The sequence below is a fragment of the Prionailurus viverrinus genome, chromosome A1 (assembly GCF_022837055.1).
Source record: "Prionailurus viverrinus isolate Anna chromosome A1, UM_Priviv_1.0, whole genome shotgun sequence".
NCBI classification, from domain to species: Eukaryota; Metazoa; Chordata; class Mammalia; order Carnivora; family Felidae; genus Prionailurus; species Prionailurus viverrinus.
The window spans coordinates 190,271,140-190,289,550 of record NC_062561.1 but is presented as its reverse complement, the minus strand read 5'-3'; the positions used below and the strand labels follow the sequence as shown (position 1 = coordinate 190,289,550).

The 18,411-nt window shown below is 39.7% G+C and overlaps 1 protein-coding gene across 8 annotated transcripts in view; it reads right to left on the bottom strand.

The window, feature by feature from the left end:
• Nucleotides 1–18,411, bottom strand: part of EBF1 (EBF transcription factor 1) — a 389,683-nt gene that overhangs the window by 117,629 nt on the left and 253,643 nt on the right. For 4 of the 8 annotated variants that reach the window (XM_047872937.1, XM_047873258.1, XM_047873023.1 and 1 more), the window contains exon 8: nucleotides 7,755–7,896. In XM_047872937.1, coding sequence (XP_047728893.1) covers nucleotides 7,755–7,896 — 142 coding nt within the window. The remainder of the gene's footprint in view (nucleotides 1–7,754; nucleotides 7,897–18,411) is intronic. The other 4 variants (XM_047873098.1, XM_047873417.1, XM_047873181.1 and 1 more) reach the window with 1 other exon arrangement.

Here is an 18,411-nt window from a genome sequence, read left to right as displayed (position 1 = left end):
TCTTTAATCTCAGTTTCCTCATCTTTACGAGGGGTGCCTCTTACTATGTGCCTGGCATAGTAAGGACTCACTGAGGATTACTGTCATTATTCTTAGTACTATTATTATGCAGAGGCTATGTGGTTAGGCAGACCAGGGGTCAAGTCTCAGGTCCGATTCTAATTAGTTTTGTGGCATTGGGTAAGTTACTGACCCTCTCTAAACCCTAGTTTTCTCATCTATAAAATGAGAATAGTAATTGTTATAGTTCATCAGATTTGTTGGAGGACTTGATAAGTCAAATAACTACCACAGTACTGGCACAGAGTAAATGTTCCATAAGTGTTAGCTGATAATAGCAAATAACAACAGCAATAATAATAATAATAATAATACACATTGCCACTTGGCCTGGTCACCACTAAGCAGGGGAGCAAAGTCTCAGCATTATTTCTCCTTTCCCATTAGTGCCATGGGTAGTGTCAGATTCAACTAAGAATAACACAGATCACCTGCTTGGCAGTGACCTGTGGCTCCTGAAGACTCTTTCATCTGCCTGACCCCAAGCTTGCTGGCTATCAAGTCGCCAACGTTAGGATTTCTGGCGTTACCCACTTTATGGATTACTCTGGATATACACTGAAAAACAAGTCTCCACTTAACATCTTCATTCATTATCTTGACTTCTTGCCACGTAATTTTTTATTGCGAGGGAGGACAAAAGGCTACTTCCCCACTGCTCAAAGAAAAAGGCCTGATTTGATGCTTGAGAATCTGGGGCCTATGAGCTCTATTCTATGACACATCTGGATATTCTTAGCCCTAATGTTTGTCCATTCATCTGTCTTTCTTTTTCAAGTAGGAAAATCAATTGATAAGATGTAATGTGCCACTCTAAGTAACAAAGCATGACATCAATATTTATCTACAGTAACCTGGACCCTTCACCAAAATGCTTTTCCCTCAGTGGGCCTGACTGGAGTTCTTCACCAAAACCAGTCATATGAAGGGCCACTGTCTAAGTGTAAAGCTCTGTCTGCATCTTTCATACCTGGCCCTCATGTTTTGAAAGTGCATTTCTGTCAGGAAGCTAGAGAGATGTATCTTTCATGATCTTTGGAATCCCAGAGAGACCCCTGCAAGCTGATAGCAACCTGAACTGTAAAGGCATCAGGAGTAAACTCCAAGTCCTCCAATGTCTTGTGTAACCCAATGACTATAAAGCTGTGTGCCCCCTGAATTCACACTTGCCTGCCAGCATACTGTGGGTAAAGAGCACCAAATAGATTTTGACAGAAACTATCTATGTGAATGTGAGAAGATTACATCCCCTTGCTAGGTCTCAGTTTCCTTATCTGGAAAATGACAGGATGCACTGGATGACCTTTTATACATCAGTGGCCCTTCACTTGGCATGAGCTGTCACTCACCCATTGACCACAGTGGGAGAGGAAGAGAGAAATTTGGGATAGTATGCCTTCTCTTCATTGTTTAGTTTATTTTCACTCATTCAATTTTAGTTTGGTGGGGTTAGACAAATAATATACATTTCATAGCCAAGTAACACAGCAGCCCTCCATTCTGAAGGCCTTAAAAAAGTCTCTGTAAGTTCAACAGTAGTCAATAGGTAAATTCTTTCTAAGCTACTTATGCAAAAAGCAAATCGATAAGCCAAAACCATCTGGAAAAAGAACTCTCAAAATGTTTGACTTTCTTCCTATTTTGAACACTTGCACTATTGATAAAATGAGGAGTGATCAGGGGGACGGCTCCCAGGCACAGCCAACTCCCTGGTGAGCTTCCAAGGGCCGGCAGGGAAGAGCAAGGTTATAAGCAACTCAGAGTGATCTTGCCCTGGGCTTTCATGACACACTAGGAGTCCATGTAATTGAAAATGAGTTCATCAAAGCCCTGCTTGGCCCCCCACACCATTTCACAATTGCCAACAACCACGGCCTGAGTGTCTCATGTGGGCCTGCATAATCTGGCCCTCAGCAGCCACCGTGGCCTCATCTCCTGCCATCCTCCCAGTGACAGGGAGCAACAGGAGTCATCCCAGTCTCCTCTAGGTTCCCTGAACTCACCTAAGCAAAATAGCCTGTGTACACACTGTCCCCTCTTCCTGGAAATTTGTTTCTGTCCCTTTTACCTCATGAAAACTTACTCAGCTCTTTCTTAGGTTTCGGCAAAAATGTGATATTCTCAAAGAAGCTTCCCTGACACCTCACTTCCCCCCACCCCACTCCTGTTATGGTCCCCATTTTTATGCATAGCTCTCATGGGCTGGTTGCAAATTGTTTTAAATATCTTCCTTCTCTATTTACGTTAGAAATTCTGTGGAGACAGGGCCTGTATCTGCCTTGTGCTACTGTATCTCAGCATGGTGTCTGTCACGTACTGGATGCTTAGAATGAATGAACGGAGAAGGAGTGATTTGAAGTCGCAGTAAGCTGAGACCTCATTCCTTGGCTGGAGATCCAAAGAAAGTGCTATACCGGAAACATCCAGTGGATTTCTTTGTTCTCCTGAGGTCCTGTTTCTCCAAAGGCACCTCCAGACAAGGAGAGGCATGTGTCAACAGTTTCAGTCCAGAGCACCAAAAACTGTGCATGCTAAAAGGTCTAGAGATGACCCAACCCAGCTCTCATTGAATGCATACCAAAATGAGGCCACAGAAGCAAAGTACCTGCCCAGAGTCATACAGCTAGTTCATGACAGAGTCAGGTCCGGAATCCAGCTCTTCCCTCAGACAGCCCAATCCTCCCTCTGTTAGATCCGGCTGATATTTACTAGCCACTTCTTAGGGCCTCATTACACAGAAGGGAGAAGAGGGGGCCTCTCCTTTCTGTTGGAAGCTCCATGCTGTCTCTCAATTTGGAGTAATCGTCCCAAGCCTGAATCATCTTTCTCCACATGTCCATAAAACAACAAATTTAAGTGCAGCTGGGCACAGGGAGTCAATGGGGTTGGATACCCAGGGGCAACCAACAGAAGCAAAAACTGCTTCTGTCTGGAGCAAAAGGATTAAAGAAGGTCAAATGCTAAAGAGCAAGAATAACACCATATTGTCAGGGACAGCTGGAAAGGGAAACTACAATGGAGAGGTCAGAACTAACTGGTGGTGGGGAAAATCTGATTCTACTTCTCTAACGCTGTAATTACAGCAAAGAGATGGGCCCAGTGATTCTATTACCACTCTCTATTCTATAAAGTGTTTTTAGTTTGACCAAACCCTACTTTTGTTTAGGTTTGTTTTATGCTGGGATCCTGGCACATTTATACTTCATGTCTTTATCTGTAGAATTACTTTAAAGGGAAATTTAATTCATTTGTATCTCATGCCTACAAAACCTAAATTTCAACTGTTTTGCAATTTTAAAAAGCATGGGTATTTAAAATCATCTATATTTGAGCCAAGAAACTAAGTAGGATCTTAGGTTAGAACTCATTAACATTAAAGTGTTCACCTTCTAAAAACTCTTGATTAATAGGTTTACTGATTTTTCAAATACATATGATAACTATACAAATTCATACCGATTTAAAAAAAAAAAAACCTAACTATGCAAAACACCAGTTGGGGCCTTAAAACCAGAAAGGGTGCCTAACTGATGATCAGCTGAGCTCTCTGACCTGCTCAGATTTCCCAGTGATCACAGAGAAGGCATGTCCTCCAACCATACAAAAAGGGGAGAGAATAGAGGCAAAGAGAAGGGAGGAAGGGATAAAAACACATGCACGCCAAAAAAAAAAAATGTCCCCTAAAAAAAATGAGCATTTAAACTGCTTGTCAGAAGGCTTTCTGACAAAGCCACTAGAGTGTATTCACAGGCATTTGCATAAATGCTGCCAGTGAGTTCACCATAGCTGCTAGCGCTAATGGTACATAAAGTAATTTAGTCACTTCTCCCGGCATTCTGTGTCAGAATGATGAGCACCGGCACTTTGCCTTGTTGCATATTAGATCATTAGATAATAAAGTGTTAGCGCATGCAAGCTGACAGGGTCCCTGCACTATAGCTTTGTGAGGGCACCGCATTTTGCCATGGGGGAAAGAATAGAGAAACTGATGCCACAATTGGCCTTAAATTCAAGTAAACACAACCTGAAACTCAAGAGAACAATAATGACAGTATCAACACTCCCTAAGCCTTTAAAGATCCCCAGCATACAGTCCCCAGGAACTTGCCCAAATGAAGGGAAGACAGGGCAGACACATAAGCTAGGGTTGTACATTACCATGGGTGGCAAGAATTCTTCATCTTTGGCCCCAAGTCTATGCTTTTTCAAAAACTGAAACCCTGAGAGTAGCCACCTTCTGAAGCTACCTCTCTCCACAGCATACATCTTCCATAAAGCTACTGCTTAAAGACGAAAACTCACTAGTCTAAACTCTCCCATAAATATTCAGCCAAAGAAAATCTCAGTATTTATGAATGAAGAAAAAAATGAGGGAGAGCAATTACCATGAGCTACAGCGTGCCAGGATTCACTCTCTTTGGACCATGAAAGATTCTGTGAAATAAATTTGCCTTTGTGAACTCTCCTACTTGAAATCCAGGGGCAGTTATTTGAGCAGGGAGGTTTGGAAATCCATGGGTCACACAGGGAGGACTGCATGAATGTAAAGCATGGTCTCTATTTCTACTTATATGCAGAAACATGAGCTACGAAAGGGAACTTTCCTCCAACTGTCTGACAAGCAGGATATAAATAGAGATGTGCAGAGTTGCTCAAAATAATTCAGGCTACCTGTAAATGAGATGGTAAAAAGCCCAGAATGAGGAAAAATGAAGGCTCCTCCAGGTCATCTAAAAGGTGAAAATAGCCAGCAGTCTCACTGTGCAGAGGCTGTCTGAGGTGGGGATGAAGGAAGGATTAGAGCAGCCAAGGAGTAGGGGTTTGGTTCTGGAAGTTTTAAACAAGACAGTTTCAAACAGGATTTTTCAATGGTAAGATAAAGTATTACCATACCCCCAAATCAACATGCATTAGCATTTAGGTCCACTCCCACACATCCCCAATGAAAGAGCCCAATAGTCATCCTTTGCTGAGTAGATATTTATGTATCAGTTTGAAGTGTCTAAATGAGTGGGTGGTTATGTGTGGTTGGTTGATTCATTCTGCAGAGAAGCAGATTCCCATGTTATTGTCATTACAAAGAATTTCAAGGTGTCTACCCTTTTATTCTTCTGGAGAGAAATAATGTAAGGCTTTGGTGAGAGCTAGGCCCCCTAGCTGAAGAAGACAGGACACAGCCACATCCCCACTGTTGGTTAACCATTTATTAACAAGTGAAATGTCATCATTTTCATGAACAATATGTTAATAATAACGCAGCCACTCGTAGACTGGTAAATTGGAGCCGAAGAATAAAATATTGCCTTTAAAACTTAGAATAATATGATATTCCAATTGAAATATTAATATGTATACCTAGAAGCAAGGATATTTGAGCTGGGATGAAGCCTAGAGACATTTTGATCTAGAGATCTCAAACTGTTAGTCTATGGCTCTATTCCTCCTAAGTGGCATTTCCCCCTTCTTCCCTTCTAGGTTTAAAAATTTTATAATTAGTTACCAACAATTAAAAATCAGGAGTTTTTGTTCTTGCCACACTAGAACATCTGGCCCCACTGGGCCCTCAGTCCCCTTGGCCACAACTCTCTGTGGGACAATAGAGCATACACTTGCCCTTCTTCTGCAGTCTCCACCCAGCCCACTTCCCCTATGTACATGACCTGCCCCACTCAAGGCACACAGTTTTTTTACCCCTACAGATCATCACCTTCATTTTACCAAGAAGAAAACTAAGGATCCCCAAAAGTAAGGTGACTTGTTCAAGGTCACGTAAAGGTCAGAGGTGAAACTAAAAATTGAATTTACGTCGAGTCTTTCCTCCACATCACAATACAAAATAATGTTCTTGACCTCCATGTTCTAGAAGTGTCTTTCCTAGCAGGTTGTTTCTGTTCGTTTGTGTTCCCCGCCCCCCCCCACCCCCCACCAAGTAGAGGGATGATTTGCAATTTGCATGGTGTCATGTGGTCTGTCACTGACTTCCCAAGGCCAGGAATGGGAGCTGGGTGTAGTCTGCACTTGGAGCACATTTTGAAACTATGAACCCATGACTGGTAGATTTCAAAGTGATAGTCAAGTCTGTCCTTGGACAGGGCAGTAACCATTGTAACTAACCAGCCACAGTCAAAAACAAGACTTCAGTTTTTAAGCCACTGCTCTCCAAATTGTGCCCAGTGAGTATATACCTAGTTTTTCCTCTTCCTTTCCTCTAAATACTTCTAGTAATACAATGCCTTAAGTGACTCCAAGGGTATTAAAAAGGCAATATTACTATAAAGTGAGGATCAGAATAATTTCAAGCACAGGAATGGAACTAGGAATGTAATCATGAGCAGGTATTTCAAATGGCCTTCTGCAAAAAAGTAATATCCATCCATCTCAGCACTAATGAAACCATAAAGAAGCGGCTTTTGAAAGATGATGGTTTACTTTAAAAAGACTGTAAAACTGGTGAAGAATCCCTTCTAAGCGTGTTACATCTGGCTAATTAATAAAAAGTAGTTTGTATATTCCTTAAGTGCAGGAAAAAAAAAACAGGCAAAAATAATGATAGTGGTATTTTTATTAAATTAGAATGCTGGCAGGGAAGGGGGTTTTCTACCTTTTGAATTATATCATGGACGGCTCACGGCCCTTGGAAAAATCAGACAATCAGGTGGTAATTTGTGCAGTAGTGTTTTGAAAAGAATCCTGCTGACCTAGCAAACTAGAAAGTGAAGTAGAGAAATGGGTTTAGAGTTTAACTTGAAGAAGATAAGAGACATTCTAGCATGGTGATTGGTATTGAGTAGAGTCTCAATCATTGTTTCCTGGATGGATGGTTGGATGGATGGATGGATGGATAAATGATGAATAGATGGATGGGTGGATGGAGGATGGATAGATGGATAAATAAATGGATGAACAGATAGGTGGATGGATGTATCAATGGATGGATGAGCAGACAGAAGGAAGAATACATTACATATACGTGTAGTACAGAAACATTCAGATGTACATTTAATCTAGCCCGTGGTTCCTTTGAGTGGTATTCACTTTCCTTGATTCAAGTTTTTATCTGGTTTCCTCCAGTCCTCTCAAAGTTACCACTGATTAGCCACAAATTCAAGACAAATGTGATTTCACCTAAACAAAGTCCACCTACAGAAAGCAGGCTCTATTATGTGCTGATGAGGAGAAGATTATGCACGAGGCACAGGAGGGACATTTGGTTTGGGCTTCAAATTCAGAAAATGCCTCTGACCTAGATTTTGGACATTATCTCCAAATGAGGTTCAATATGAAGTTACAGAGGTACACCAGCAGGATTGTGAAGATGGTGGAGTTCATTAAACAACCAAGTCAGTTATAAACCCAAAATGTACCACAATATTTATGACCTTCCTTTGGCCTTCCTTTATTTTTCAGTCAAGTGGGAGCCGAAAATAAAGCAGTGATCCAGGTCTCCCTGGAGACCCAGTCTCTCTCAACCTGAAGGAAAGATGCATCAGCCATTTCCAGGGTAGAGAGATGTGCAACAAGAAAGGCTGGGCCTCCAAGATGTCTTCCTGTCTTTCAATACTTAGTATCAATAACGTTCAATAGAACATTTGAAATTCGAAACAGAGTAGAAAATGTGGTGGAGTTGGAAGAAAGAAACCAAATAGATTCACAGTTAAAGTAGCAATGCCAACCAATGAAAATGATTTGCCTACCATGTTCCAGATAAGAGGGCGTACCTTCCGAGGGGTCAAGCCTCCGAGCCCTCCGCCCATGCTTAGAGTTATTATGGACAAACATGTTATCAGAGACTGCCAGGACATGGCCATCCACATTGACTGTCGTAGACACCACGACCTGGAGACAGAAGAGAGAAATGAATGAACATTTTAATATAAAAGCATGGAGGATAATAAACTCAAGTTAAATAAATAACAGCTGGGAGCTGAAGAAAATTGCATAGCTATTTCACATAATAACTGGTGCTTATGCTGTACAAGTCTAACAAGAGGAGCTATTGATGAGTGGGTCTTTGGCATGGAACGCTTTTGATGCAGTTTTAAGTAAAATTGCACAGTTTATAGTTATACAGCAGAAGGTACACTGTTAACCATAATTTTAACAAGAGGATCTTTATTAGCATATTTTTTTACACAACGGTGGTTGTGTTTCACCTAAATTACCCTTCAGTTTAGACACTGAAGCAGATATCACAGTTGATCATGCAAATAAAAATCTTTTGAATCTTTAAAATATCCCCCCCCCCCGTCAGGGTTAGGAGGATAGAGAAATGAAAAAGAGAGGTTTCAGTGAGACCTGGGATGCAGCTTTCCCTCCTGGGCGTCTTTCTGGTGTTTCTTGTGCTTTTTTCTTCCCACATTACTTCGATTAATCAGACCAAACTTCCTTCCCCCTCCCCCACCCTCACCCCCATTACCACCAACAGCACAATCCCTCCCCAAAAGATCATTGGTAATGAAGGGTCTTAGATCTGTGTTTCGAAGCCAAAAACAAGCAAACAAAACACAACAAAACAAAACAAGAAAAAGAAATGGTGCCTTTGGCCCAAGATGTAATTCAGGTACCCTGGCCATCTCATAACTGACTCTGAACCCAGTTTGTCAGAAGGGACACAGGCAAAGTTGTTTTCTCGGAGAACTTTGACTAAAACAATGAGAAAAAAATGACCTACACTTCTCCTTATATTAAATGGGGAAGAGGATTAAAACTGAAACCCACAGAGATATGTTTATTCATGCGACCTCTTACAACCAAATATAATAATTGTCTGTAATTGCAGCTTCAGCTCCCACCTCATGCTTTGACATGGGAAACAGCAATCAGCCAGCTCCCGTTTAATCCACCTATTATGTTGACTAATTAACTTTCCTCGACAGTTTATTTCTTCCTCCATTATCAGCCCCTGTCAGCCGCAAGCACCCTGCAGCATAGGGGGGACCTCAGGCTCTTTGATTGATCACCGATAGATTGACATGCAGATTAATTTAATTAGAATCACCTCACTTGAGAAATGAAAGACAAAGGCAAGAGGGCTAATAGATCTGCTCTCATAATGAGGCGAACCTCCAGAGCCGAGGCTGAGGATTTCTGATTTATTTTGCTCAATTCCCCAGTTGCTTGGAAAGACTCTCGCTTTAATTGTTCTTGGTTTTGAGAGGCATTAGCCTCTGAAGAGGTGAAACGCTTTACAAGGATTGGCACACACTGAGGCCCCAGTTTCTGAGGAAGACTTTTCGCCGACTTCTAGAGTCTGGTGCAACGCCGCTGTTTCCTCCCGTGACTTGAGCAGAGGGCAAGACGCTGGGTCTTGGCCGAAGCCTGCCTGTTGTCTGCCCAGCCTAGCGGAGTGCCCCCCAACCCCACCGACGCCAACCATGCTTGCAAGTTCCACTGTCGGCGTCTTTGACCTAAACGCAACTGGGGAAAACATGGCGGAGTCCCCTTCTCGCAGCCTCAAAGATGGCAGTGAAATGCAGGCTGCGAACACGCTGCTCCCAATAGTACCGTGGAGTTGGTTGGACTTGATCTGATTTGCCTTAACCTGGTTATTAGTTTTCGTTCGTTTTTTCTTCCACGCCCTCCCTTCTGTAGACGCCAGGCCCTGCTCCTTAAATCAAGCCCCTAGTGTCGTTCTGACCCGGATGAGGAAGTCAGGAAACAACACACGTGGTCATTCCACCCTGGGGTCTCCCAGGGATGACTGCAGGACAGGGCTTCTGGGGGTCCTCCCACGAGGCCCTCTCTCATGGTCCTCTTCTTGACTCCTGGCCAGACCTGGATCTTCCCCTGATTTTATTTTTTAATTCCATTTTATTAAACTACAAAGTAAACAATTGAGAGTCCATTCCGGGACTCAGGGTTTTGGCCTCAGTAATTGTGAAAACCAAAATTCCAACTAGGGCAAGTCATTCATGGGAGGACTGCGTACACTTGAAGCAGCAGTTTGCAAAGTGGTTTTTCTCTTTCTTCATGATTGACCAACCAGATCTGACACAGCCTGAACATTATGTGTATGCCTCGTCAATTGTAGGGTAGTTTAAAAGGAGGAGGAGGAGAAAGAGAAGAAAGTGGCCCATTCTTTTATTTTCAAAAAGTATTATGTGCCAACGTAGAGTCCATATTATTTAAGGCAAGAGAAACTCACTTTCTTTTTAGTTAGGGAGGTAGGACATTTATAATTATATAACAGAGCTGGGTCTTTCAGAGAATTTTTGATTTACTACGAGACCACAATTGAGTGGTCACTGGAGTCGTTAGCTGAAGAAACTATAAAAGGAATCCCAAACGGTATCTGTTTCCAGTGTCAGGAAATACAGAAAGTTGTTATTCTAGACGTCTGTCTTGAGAGAGGAAAAAAAAAAAAAAGCAATGACAATTCACCATGCACCTGTAAGACAAAATGCTACAGGCTTAGGCTTAAAATATTCAGTATCGTTTAAAGATGTTGTCATCTAGTTCTTACATTGAACAAAAATGACAAAAACGGTTAAGTTAAAAAAAAAAAAAAACAACAACCACACTCTATGTGTTTTTTTTCTTTGCAAAATAAGGATCACCAAGACCACTGTGTGACAGAATCATTTCACTGAAGTTTCAATTCAAATTGGAGAAGGATAAAACAGAATCCTCATGCGTTTAATTTCTAGAAAATAAACACCTAATATGTTCCTCAAAAACTCACGACAGTACATTTTAACTTCCCGCTTCCCAAAATAATTTCTCTCATTCCAATTTGTGAATGATGAAGATATCTTTAAATAAAACATAAGCTGAAATTAATCTACAGAACTTGTAAATTTTTAAAAAATCTGTGAGATGCAGAGGGGGCACTGAAGTGTCCTTTAAAAACAGGCCCATAGTGGGAAGGAAAGGGCCTTCACAGTTTAACACAAGATTAATGAGGTGCTGACACATTCATGCAGGCAAGGGGACAGACAGGCCTGCCAACTCTTCAACCTTCCCAAATTTTGTCAACAAAACACAGCTTGAATTTGGGACAGGTAAACATGGAAAATGATTTTACATTTGGACTCAACACTTCCCTCTCTAACCCCTTCCTCACTCTCCTACCCAGGGAAAGAAATGAAGGGAATATGAGGAACAGGTATATTTAAATTTTTATGGTATGTGTTATAAATAAGTCTTTACTTTTTAGAATTGTACTTTCCAATACAGTAACTACACATGTAGCTATTTAAATTTAAACTAATTAAGTAAAATTTTAAATTCCATTGTTTCTGAGTCTCCATAGCTACATTTCAAGTGGTTAGTAGCCACATGCAGCTAGAGTCTACTATTGGACAGGACAGATATAGACCATTTCCATTGTTGCAGAATGTTCTATTGGGCCGTGCTCCTGTAGAATGGTTTTGAAATAAATTGTTCCAATTTATTCATGAGGATGTCCGAGTTATGTCTCCTAAAATAGGTATTAGTCTAAGTTGACATGTTTAAGGTTATGTACAAGTATATTTTTATCACTATATTTTTTTAGAATTAATTTTCTATTTAGGGCATAGGTTTCTAATACAGCAATCCATAGATATACTGATGAACACCCGGTGTGTTCCATGGTACCTTCTATTTGGGTCCATCCCCCCAGGTGAGGGCTCTCAGCATGAGGGGATTAAAAAACAAAAAACAAACAAACAAAAACAAACAAACAAACAGACAAACAAAAACCAAGAGAAATCTGCAGGTACCCATGGACTTTGGAGATTTTACATTAACATCTTGGCTCATCTCAGTGGCTCAGAATCTCCTCTGTTTTATCCAGGAACTAGATATCCCTAAACGTTGTTATTTTTACAATTCTACCCTCTCAATTTAGAATTGGAAAAAATTCAATACAAAATTTATGATGCTGGACTCCCTATCTTTCCTAGGTGATGTGACTCTGGCCAGGTTAACTTAACCCTAAACCACAGTGTTCCTGCCTCTCAAGAGGAAAAAATAATAACAATCCCTGATTCTGTGAGGCTTCCATTATTTAAAGTGGCCAGCATGGCTCCTGGCTCCTACGGAGCACTCAAAAAATGTTAGTGGCAGTAGTAGTGTAGTTGTTGCTTTGTTGGTGATACTCCACAAAAAGTTCAAGATAATGTGTTGGGCTGATCATCTGAAGCCTAAAGAAGACCCAGTATAAACTGTTATTTTAAATAAAAGGATACAGAAACTATCTCTAATATGTTCACTGCTTTATCAGTCTAACAATGAAATTGTACAATTTTAAAGACCTTTGTTCCCACAACATATAATTATATCATTTAGGCCTCGTGTGAATTGCAAATTTCACTGGTTTATATAATTTTACTGCCTAGAACCCATTGGCATCTTAGCTTATTATATTCTAGGCTTGAAACCAAACAAAATCTTATGGCTTTGAAAATAATCTATAAACTAGACATCAATTCAGTCTAGTTTCATATGAATCAGGGGTTCTCTGGGAGCTTTGTTATTGGTATTTCCTGCTATCATTCTTCAGGCTGCCCCTGTTTTCTGCATATCAGGCAGGAGACCTTGTATGTCCCAACTAAATTATCTAAGATTCGTGAACCATAATCTCTGTCTCATGAGCAGATTTTCAAAAAGACAAAAGCAGCTAAAATCCAGTCATGGGTGGAAGATCACATTAACAAAAGTAGCAGTTCATGGAGAAGAAGGATTTATGACAAAAGCAACCAAAAGAGTTGAAATCTGTATTTTTAAACACTTCCAAAACAAATATGGAATCAAGAGAAAGATTAAATCATAAAAATATTTTCAATGCTTAAATTTAGAATATTTTAGTAGTAAGTACCTCCTTCCAAAAAGTAACTACTTAAACAAATTAATTTTGAATGATTATAAAATTACAATTCTTGGTTTTCAAAGCTGATATATGGTAACCCAGTGTAAGGACATTGGTGCTAAAGTTGGTCTGTTACATGGCTTTCTTACCTTTTTGTTTAACTTATTCTATGTTTGCATTAATTCGGGACCCCTAATATAAAGCATTATATGCACAGGCTTCAAGTACATGGAATAGAAAGGCATTAAGCAATATTCCATTGGCTAATACTCAGTAATAAAAAGAAACAAAGTATTGACACACCTGGATGAATTTCAAGAGAATTACGCTGAATGAAAAAAGCCAGTACCGAAAGATTACATACTGAATATTACAGACTTATTTCCCCCCACAGCCCCTCAAAATTTACATGTTGAATATCTAATCCTCAGTACCTCAGGATGTGACTGTATTTGGAGACAGGGTCTTTAAAGAAATGATTAAGTTAAAGTAAGTCCCTTAGAGTGGGCCCTAATCTCATCTGACTAGCATCCTAAGAAGATGAAATTTGGTCACACAAAGAGACACCAAGGTGTGCTGGCAAAGGGGAAAGACTGTGTGAGAACACAGCAAGAGGATGGCTATCTACAAGCCAAAGACAAAGGTCTTAGAGGAAACCAAACCCACTGACACCTTGATCTTGGACTTCCAGACTCCAGAACTGTGAGAAAATAAATATCCATTTTTAAGCCACCCAGTCTGTGGTATTCTGTTATGGCGGTCATAGAAAACAAATACACTGCATCATTCCATTTACTTAACATAATTCTGAAATTAAAAGGTTTTAGAAATGGAGAGCAGATTAGTGCTTTCCAAGGGTTAGGGACAGAGGGAAGGTAGATGTAGCTACTACAAAAATATAATAGAAAGGACCCTTGTAGTGATGACAGTGCCCAATATCTTTACTGTGGTGGTAGATACACAGACCTTACATGATAAAATTTTACAAAATGAAAAGCATACCCATATGCAAATGACCACAAGTAAAACTAGAGAAATTTGAGTAAGGTGGTGGATTTGTCAATGTTCATATCCTATATGAATATGGTATAGTACTATATAATGTTGTACTATAGTTTTGCAAAGTATTACTATTGTGGTACTGGGTAAAGGGTACACATGGGATCACTCTGTATTCTTTCATACATCTACATGTGAGTCTATAATTATATCAATAAAAATCCAGCTAAATAAAAGGCATCATCAATCAAGATGTCCTTTTATAGGTGAATGGATATGCAAACTGGTAACCCATAGAAAGGAATATTATACAGCAATAAAAAGAAATGAGCTATCAAGTCATGAAAAGACATGGAATTTTAAATATATAGTGCTAAATGAAAGAAGCCAATCTGGAAAGGCTATATACTATATGATTCCAACTACATGACATTCTGGAAAAGGTAAAACTATGGAGATAGTAAAAAGATTAATGGTTGTCAGGGGTTTGGGGGGAGGGAGGGATAAATAGGTGGAGAATAGGGGATTTTTAGGGCAGTGAAACCATTCTACATAATATCATGCATTTGTCCAAACCCATAAAATACATAACATAAAAATCAACAATAGTATAAACCATAAACTTTATACTATGTTACAATAATGTGTCAATATGGCACATCAATTGTAATAAAGTATTAGACTAATGAAAGATATTAATAATAGCAGAAATGGGGGGAACATCGGTTTGCTCATAAGTTAAGTATCCAACTTCAGCTCAGGTCATGGTCTCATAGTTCACAGGTTCAAGCCCCACACTGGGTTCTCTGCTGTCAGCACAGAGCCTGCTTTGGATCCTCTCTCTCTCTCTCTCTGACCCTTTCCCACTTGAATGCATGCATATGGGCATGCATGTGTGCTTTCTTTCTCTCAAAAATAAATAAATATTAATAATAATAATAATAGGGGAAATGGGGGAGAAGAATTGAGGGAGTCTTTGGAAACTTACTATACTTTCCTCTCATTTTTCTCTAAAACTAAAACTACTCTGCAAAATGAAGTCTATATCATCAAACTTCTACTCCCAACCCTACACAGCCCACAATCTCTACTCTACCTGCCTGCTGAAACACCCTTTACAGACTCCTCAAAAGACCCAAGAAATCAGCCAATCTAGTAACTTCCAACTAAGAGTTTTCAAAAATAGTAACAGGAACAACACTGCAGAGAGGGAATCCTAAATTCACCCATAGGAAGATAGCATGCTATCCATAGATAGCATACATTCAGTAATTTTCCTTTGTCAATACAGGATCAAATCATGTGCATGTGGAAACACTGGTTATCTCATGCCCATGAAAGAACTCTGAATTGATGGAGTCACATGGCTTCAAATAATTTTAAAATGGAATGTGATTCTTAATAAATGCCATTAGGATAAAAAAATAGGTTGTCACATGAGATTCATAGGAGAAAATGATTAAAGAAATTCTCAGTAGTTATGACACTGCATATTTGTTCAACATGTCTTTTTAAGGCTTGGAAAACTGACCCCAAGAAGTTTAAAAGCATCCTCAAGGTCTTAAGACAAATTAAGAGCAGAGGCAAACCTGAAGGGAAACTTTCAGACTCCAGGTCCAGTTCTTACCCACAACAGCCTCTGGACCCTCAATACAAACTCCTGGCCTAAGTCCTTTCTCTCCTGAGTCTGCTGGTATCTTCCAGTATACATCTCTGGGGTCTAAGTGATTGACTACACTTTAAGTATTATATACATAAAAATGGTCTGTGGCAGTTAGGAGTTAGGTCTTCATTAACTTTGTCCTTTAAAATATCCTTGACTGATATGGAATGAGATCATTTCTGAAACCTGCCTGATTGCCAGTTTCTATCTGGTTGAAAGATCCCAAATAACTCATTAAAAATTATGGAGGACGCATGAACCTACAGGATGTAGCAGAGCAGAACTGCAGGAGAATGGGAGTGAGTAACTGAATTAAATCTACTCTTTAAGGCTCAAGGCAAAAATATCTCCTATTTTAACAGTAAGACAAGAGCAGACACTTCTAAATCCTCAGATACTTACATTAAACTAATTTGGACCTTTGGACACTAAACTCAGCTTCTGTCTCCTGAACTGTGACACATGCTCACATAAAAGCTCCTCAGTGACCTGAATGAATCTTGTTCCCCTCTCTGTGGATCAGGATACCTTTGATGACTCTTGATGGTGTCATTGGCATTTAACAGGTGCTCTCCATTTATGTGTTCCCACTGGCTATTTTAAGTAGCAGTGAGCCAAAACATACAGAATTGCCATGTGTGTTCTCTACTAATGACTCTATGACACACGGAGGTGAAAATTGGGAGCGAGAAAATAGCATATTAGTCAACAGCTCAGATTCTGGGGTCAGAGAGTCCTGAATGTGAACTGCAACTCCATCACTTACCAGTTTGTAACCTTATATAAGTCACTTAATCATAGGAGTAAGTTGTGTGCCTGCTATACTCCAGGCATTATTCTGTATACTAGAGAAGCAGCAATGTACCAAGAACTTAGTGCTTATCAGGGACAGAAAGGGGTTTTCCAACAGTAAGTAAACAATAAAAGAAAATTTCTGAATGTGAAAAGTTCCAAGAATAAAATACAATGCGGATGGAACGATACCTAGGTGAGATCTATTTTTGATTGGGTGATTAAGGAAGGCGTCTCTGAGGAGGTGATGTTTTAGCTGAAATCTGAGTAAAAGAAGTAGCCAGCTATTCAATGAAGTGGCAGAAGAATTTCCTAGGAAGATGGAATTAGTAAGCGCAAAGATCCTGAGGCAGGAATAAGTTTGTTGTATTCAAGAAAGAGAAAAGAAAGAAAATAAGGAAAGACAATGTGCTCCAATGCTTGTTTGCAGCAAAGGAAACAAGGGAAAGAGCAGAGGAAAAATAAGTAAGATCATTCATGCAAAACACCTTGTACAGCGTCTCACACATAATAAGAGCTCTGTAAGTTACAACTTAAAAAGCAATAGAATGTAAGGATATCTTTTGTTGGTAAGTCTCAATAAGTATAAGCATCCTCAGAACCAATATCCACTGGTAACACTGATCAAACCAAACACTTTTAAACATCTATCCTTTAATGTATTTTACATTTCTTCAATAGCGACTGTACTTAATGTAGAAATTTATTTCCCCTAAGTGCAGAGCCACCACTCACCAAATCGCATTCATAAGGATTCCTTCTCAGTGATGCATATTTTCTGCCAAGGCCCAGCATAAGGCTCATGCCAAGATACATATTTGCCCAATAAGCTGTAATGGTTTAATATATCAGGTTGAAAATCCACGATTTGTATTTACCATGTTATGTGAATTAATCCTGTATTCTGAAACTATCATTAGAGCTGCTTTCAGTATAATTAATCAGCGTGGTGCATCTTGAAATTATTCTGTATGAAGAGAGTGATTGCAGCTCGGGCCCCTAGCATTCTGTTGGTAAAGAATTTAATTGCGAGATGCGCTATTTGTCAAAACAATATGAAACGGGGTGGGGGACAGTGGGAAAGAAATAAAAAGGATACAAATATTTCCTTCTTTATTTAAGTGCCTTTAAAAACAGACTGAAACCGCAGAGGTAGGGCATGTATTTTAAGAATCCTCTAAGCATACCCTATAATATATTGATTCAGAGCCTCTCTGGGCTTTTGAATAAATAACAAGGATTCTCCAAAATTTACAGAATCAGAATTCACACATACACATAAAAAAAAAAACGAAAGCAGAGAGTTGCCTTTTACCGTCATTTCCCATGTCATCATTTTTAAAAGAACACATTTTTGGTGGGAATTCGGGATGAGTAACCTGGTGGTTTCTCCTGGTGGTTTCCCATCCCCCACACAAAATGACTAATGAGTGAAAGAAGATTGTTTGTCTCCTCCAATAAACATGAAATAAACATGAATTTAGAGCTTGTTGTTCTCTCTGCTCAGAAAATTCTTCTGGCTCTTCTCAAGATGATTTATTCTTATCTGTTAGCTCTTGTCTTAAATGTCACTTCCTCACAAGTTTTCCCTGGTCACCCACTTTAAGTTAGGTTCCTATCCCCTATCCCACATGTATTCTCTTTCATAGTATTAATAGTCTTTAGAGCAATAATGAAAATGTTTAATGATTTGTAATTATTCATCTGTAAACATTGCAGCAGCCAATGGTAACTGTTACCCACACATCCACTTCCTCTCTTCCTTGGGCTGTACAAGTAGATACTTGCAGGTCTCTCTGTGGTTATATATGGTCGTGTGACAGACTTCTAGCCCATAGAATATGGGCAGATGTGACAAGGGTCATTTTTAAGACCAGGTTTTAAGAAGTCCATGAGCCCCCTCCATATACTCTTTACCCTTAAGCTGGATGGATGGAGACAATGAAGTTCTAGAGGATAGTGGAGACACAAAACAAAAAGAGCCCCAGTCCCCAAGTCGCTTCATGTACAAGATCTGTCCACTGACCAAGAACACCTGCCTTGTACTGTTATGTGAGCAAGAAATAACCTGTTGTGTATGAGCCATTATATTCTTTGTTCTATTATA